The sequence below is a fragment of the Phaethon lepturus genome, unplaced genomic scaffold (genome assembly GCF_000687285.1).
Source record: "Phaethon lepturus isolate BGI_N335 unplaced genomic scaffold, ASM68728v1 scaffold43218, whole genome shotgun sequence".
Taxonomy (NCBI): Eukaryota; Metazoa; Chordata; class Aves; order Phaethontiformes; family Phaethontidae; genus Phaethon; species Phaethon lepturus.
Window position 1 is genome coordinate 11975 of NW_010556263.1, and position 5562 is coordinate 17536.

At 50.2% G+C, this 5562-nt stretch overlaps 1 protein-coding gene across 1 annotated transcript in view; it reads right to left on the reverse strand.

Annotated features, from left to right (window-relative positions):
• Positions 1–4401, reverse strand: part of NKIRAS1 (NFKB inhibitor interacting Ras-like 1) — a 10783-nt gene extending 6382 nt beyond the window's left edge. The window contains exon 1 of the mRNA XM_010292422.1: positions 4228–4401. Coding sequence (XP_010290724.1) covers positions 4228–4321 — 94 coding nt within the window. The 5' untranslated portion in view covers positions 4322–4401. The remainder of the gene's footprint in view (positions 1–4227) is intronic.
• Between the last annotated feature and the right edge of the window lie 1161 nt (positions 4402–5562).

The following is a 5562-nucleotide window of genomic DNA, read 5'->3' on the forward strand; positions in this document are numbered from 1 at the left end:
ACGCCCACTATTGCTTGGGTTTGTAAACTGCGGGATAACAGGCTTTGCGTACTTAGATCTCAAATGACAGCGTATCAGAGGATCCCTGACTCAGAGAAAGGCTGGACAGGCCTTAACAGGAGCTGGCCTATTTAGATTTAACTGCTAGTTAAGTACTGGTCTCACCGACCAGTAGCCATGGTTGTGACCCTCAGTTGCATACATTCAGCTCCATTTTCATCTATTTCTAAAACGCAAAGCTGACTGCAGCTCTATCAAGGGATAGTTTTGATTTAAGAAACAAAGACGTAAGAATGCGTGATTTGGTTAATTAACCTCCTCATCTTTGGAGCTGTGAAAGCCAAAACCCCAAATCCCTCCAGCTGAGACCAAGCGAGGCAAATTCTCTCATTATGGGTTCTACAACAGTAAAATACAGCATTTTTATCCCTAGCTAGTAAGATGATTTGAACTATCTGCTTATGAATAACCTGATCATGCCAGCTATTTACCCAGCCAGGAGGCAGAGATAAGGAAAATCATATTTTCTACAGGAAGAGTTCTCATCTCCTTCTGTTGAGCTGATAAGTTTTACCATAGATTGAGGGGCCAGAGATATTTTAAAGGCAGAAAGAAGACTCCTTTCTTTCTGCACCATCACTGAATGGGAACACTGTTTAAGGAAAACCACCTACTCTCTGTACAGACATGTCCCACGCCAAAGTTAAGCCAACACCTCTCCTGTTAGCACTCTCAAGAGAGCTCAGGCCAAGCAGTGCCAGGTACCACAGGTATTTAGTGGGACAATCTTCTACTACCAGTCAAAGACCCATTTCATCACCGAGGAGAAAAGACTGGCCCCTCTTTCTTCAGGAGTGCAACAGAAAGTGGAAGATTTTGACAAACACAATGTTGATCTAGAGATCATCCCAGGTACCAGGCAATCATATACATATGTGCAAGCCTTAACAACTATTTGGCCTGACCTATGGCAATATAGTCCCTACATGACTCAAAGCTAAACCTGTGCCCGTTTCAAACATCTCCTTTCAGGTTTTGTCTGATTCCTTGTATCAGTTTAGCCAGAGAGGCTGCCATGCAGTACATATGTTACTTTACACGGCTCTGACAGCATCTCTTATCTTTTTGCCCTCTCCTTTCTAATCCTAGCACCCAAGGCAAACAGCCACTCTTGCAGTTTGAAAGCCTAGCACAAAGCCCAATAGCACACATTGTTGCTCGCATGCTCCAGGGACACAGATATTCGTTTTTGGGGAGTATTCATCCCTCCCAAGTACTTTTTCCTCTTTGACCTCAAGCAGTCTTAGTGCCTTTGCAAGAGTGCTAGCTGCTGACCACGTAAGCAATGGCAACACTTAGGGACTTCATCCATGACAAGCCAGGGAAAGCTGAAGGTGCTCGTTTTCCTAGGAAAAGAAACACAGCACAACTGGGTTTACAGCACCATCGCCAAGCACACAGCCAGAAGCACGGGCTCAAAGCCAAGGGCTTTCTGTAGCCGCGTGAAACCTCCAAGGACACTAATCACTTCCCTGATAGCAGCTGTACCACCACTCCTTTTTACAGAGAAGTCAACAGAAGGCAATTGAGCACTGACCTAGACTCACGGATGATTTACAGCCAGGAGGAGACCCCCATGTCAGTGGCTGGGACACCTCGGAGGATGGCTCCAGACCTTGTGCTCTGAGCCTACAACCAAGTTCGAGCACACCTCTTGTCACTGGGAGGAGGATATAGATGCCGTCAGGAATGGAGAGATTCTGTGCATTGGCTCGGCAGTCCTCCCCACGGCTCCCCGGCCCTCAGATCAGCCGCAGAGCTGCTCCTGATGTCAGTCAGGAAGCACAGGTTTTGAAACAGCTTGTGTCCATGTTGCCATACCCAGTGAGCTGCCTTGCTAGTTGGCTCTGAACAGACGGGCTTTCAGCAAACACACTAGTCCTTTTCGCCTCCTGCCAAAAATGCCAGCAGCCAAGATGTATATGTCAGCTTTCTGGCGCTCACAAGCTTTAGGAAACAAGGATTGAGGTTCAGTAATCATGTTTTAAGCATGGAGGGGCTACCCCTGCAATGGTAGCACTAGCAGCTGGTCTGCAGTTTAAAGCTGCTCAGCTGAGAAGTAGTCAAAGACTCGCTATTGCTCAAACTCTGTCCTTGCCCAGTGAGACCCTCACAGCAGTGTCCTGCCTCCACAGTTTGAGGGTTAAATCAACACGGATTGGAGCAGTGGCTAAAGATCTTCTGGGAATCGTTTTCACCAGCCCATACTTCAGGCACCCTCTGCCGGAACACCCCATGGGCTGGGGAGGACACAGGGAGGACGGTGACCACTCAGCAGGACTGCCAGGAAGTCCTTGCCCAGTGAGACCCTCACAGCAGTGTCCTGCCTCCACAGTTTGAGGGTTAAATCAACACGGATTGGAGCAGTGGCTAAAGATCTTCTGGGAATCGTTTTCACCAGCCCATACTTCAGGCACCCTCTGCCGGAACACCCCATGGGCTGGGGAGGACACAGGGAGGACGGTGACCACTCAGCAGGACTGCCAGGAATGCCCAACACACGTGGGTGATCGCAAAAGCGCTGGGCTGTGGCCACTCGTCCCTTGGGGCTGCAGCGGCTCCGTATGAGCCCTCTGCTTACTCTGATCTTGACTCTGCTACTTGCCCTCTTTCTCCAAGTGTCTTGGGAATAAGATTTGACCAAAATCATACAAAATGGGAGGCTACCTTCTTCCTTCTCGCCTTGCACACCCCCCCCGCCCGCTATCAGCTTCTTCCTCCCTTACTGTTAACTCTAAAAAACAAGAGCAGAGCTGCAGGAAAGGAAAATCGATCTTTTTGAGAGAGGAGGGGGAACAGTCTGCCTTGTGCAATGGCCGAGATGGAGCGGAGCGTTCAGGAGCGACACAGGGACACCCTCAGCTAAACCCTGAGCACGAGGCCTCCCTCCGGTTCTGTCAGCCAGCATCCATGACGTTATATAATCATGTACATGGCTGGCTCCAGAAATAGCTCCTCTGATCAGCAACACCCGAATATCCTTCCTGCCTGGGTCGCCAATAGGAGCTTGGGGCAGGAAGTAATGCAAGGCAATACGATTTAAGCAACGTGGCTTTGCTCATGCTGCTCGGGTGTCTCTGACAGTCACCCAGCCCAGCGCAGAAGAAAGGCAGGTCAGCACCGAAGGGAAAAACCTTCAGCCTGTGGGTTTTGCAGCCTTCACCCTGAAGGCTACACAGGGCTACGTGCATAGGTCTCGGTAGGATGCTGGAGACAGATGTTGCTGCGACATTAGAGGAAATCCTCCTTTTAAACAACGGTATTAGCACGCAGTTCTGTATCACGCTTTGCCAGCAAATTCCGCGCATCCACACATTTTAAAGGCGCAGTGCCTGCAAAGCACCATTCTAGAAATCCTAGCGTTTATCCAATAACTTACCCCAACACTTAATTTACCAGCCCAAGGAAAAGATACAAATGGACTAAACATCCTCTGCCAAAGCCGTGAGATTCACCCCTGGTGCCACCCCTTGTTTCAGGGTGAGGCAGGAATAATTCATCAGCCTGCTATCGTTGCCCTTCCTCTGAAAGCCAAGTCATGTGGAAACAGGGGGAAACAAGCCGGCTTTGCATTCATTCCCTTTCTTTTGTGCACAGCAAGTCTCAGACATCCCATGCTCCTGTCTCAAGTCCATTTTCCACAGGAGGATTTCTCTGAGAGCTGAGAAGCTCGGCCCTTGAAGTTCAGCACAGAAAGTGGGACCTAAAGCAGAGCTGTTTTTTCTTTCCAGTGCTTTGATTAAATATTAGCCAAACCCAAGCAAAATAAAGCTTTAAGAAGATGGAACAAAAGTCTAAACAGTCTCTCCACTCATCATGGGACATCTATTTATTTTTCAGGCATCCACAGCATCTTTCAGGCAACAAGATATTTCCTATGTAAATAGGCAGCAAGCACATCGCCTACTTTCCGTGTTCATTTCTTTTTAAACGTTCACGTATTTTGTAACTGGGAACATCATGGAAAGAGTTCTTTTCCAAGCCTCTTTTAAAAATGGGTAATTAAGGGACTACAAATTTCAAGAACTGCCCAGAGGTGCAACGAATCCACATTCATTTCTTCCTTCACCTCAGTGCAGTTTGCAGTCCTCAGTCACTGCTTCTTGAGGGCAATCACAAGATTCTGGAAAAGGAAACAATCCCCCCCAAAAAGTAAAAATATCTCACCAACAGTATGCTTTCCATAGAGAAGCTGCTCCAAAATTGCGGTCTTTCCCACCGAGGCCATTCCACAAACCACCACCTTGTAGCCCTTTCCCATCCTTCCTGAGAGGGCAGAGTCGGCAGGCGAGCCCTGTGCCGACACAGGAGTCTGTTAGCCTGGCGCGGTGGCGGGGCTCGGCACCAGAGAGAAGCAAAGCCCCCGAAAGGCGAGAGGCAAAACGCGAAGCGGTGGGTGACTCGGAGGCACAGCTCCCTCCCAGGCGCTCACCAGCGACAGTTATTTTTAGGACTAGAGTTTCCTCCCACACTATTTTTTAACGTTTTAGGCTGCTGCCATCGGTGCTGATGCTTGCCTGCAGCCTTGACACTCGTCCCGTCGGGCTCTGGGAGACTGCGAGCGCTGAAGGGTGTAAACCCTCTGGGGCCGGGGCTGTGCTTGCCGGCGTGCGTGTACACCGCAAGACTCGCATTATCAGGGCTTCGTGTTTTTGCTGCGGGCCTGGTGGTACCTGGTGGTATCCGGATGGCTCCTGGAAACGCGACAAACAGCGGTTCCTCCCCTTTCACTTCACGCACAGAAAGCTTCTCACTTTTACAGATTAGGAGTTAGAGAATTGGAGTGCTAAAGGCAGAGTCACGGGAAAGCAAATGCAAAGGCAGGTTTTTTGGCCTGTTTTAGATCGGTTTGGGTGGGTGGGGGTTGGTTTTTGGCAGTCCCCCCTGCCAGTGAGCCGTGGCCGGGCAGCAGGCCCTAACTCTCAGGTCGCCGTGGGGAGCGGCCCGCCGGAGCGCAAGGGTTAACCATAACTCCTTCGGGACCACGAGGAGCTGCCGCTGTCCCGCTTCGATGCCATCGATTCCAGTTTAACCGGGTAACGCTTCGCAAGCCAGGGTGCTCTGCAAAGCAGACGCTGAAACACGAAAAGGTGACCCGGTAGCCACGGGGGAGGCAGGGGAAGCCTAATTCCTGTTTGGATTCCCTGGGGCAGGGCCACACATCTCCACAGCAGCACAACTGAGGATGCTGCTGGGAGCCAGAGAGGGGGACAAAAAGCCTCCTCAGCACCAGGCCCTGTCCTTGCTCCTGCAAATCCACCTCTGCGGGTGCTGGGCAGGGGGAGGAGGGGTGCGGGGGGGAGGCACAGAAATGGGGCTCCATGCCTGCCCCCAAGGCTTTAGGGTTGGTTTTAGGGCTTTTTTTTCCCCCTTAAGATTTAGTTTCATTTTATGATTTTTTTATCACTATTTTTAGGATTTTTTAAAGGGTTCTTTTCAGGATTTCTTTTAAAGTACTTTTTCTTTTTTACGTCAGCCCCCACTCCGCCCCAGTCCCTAGCT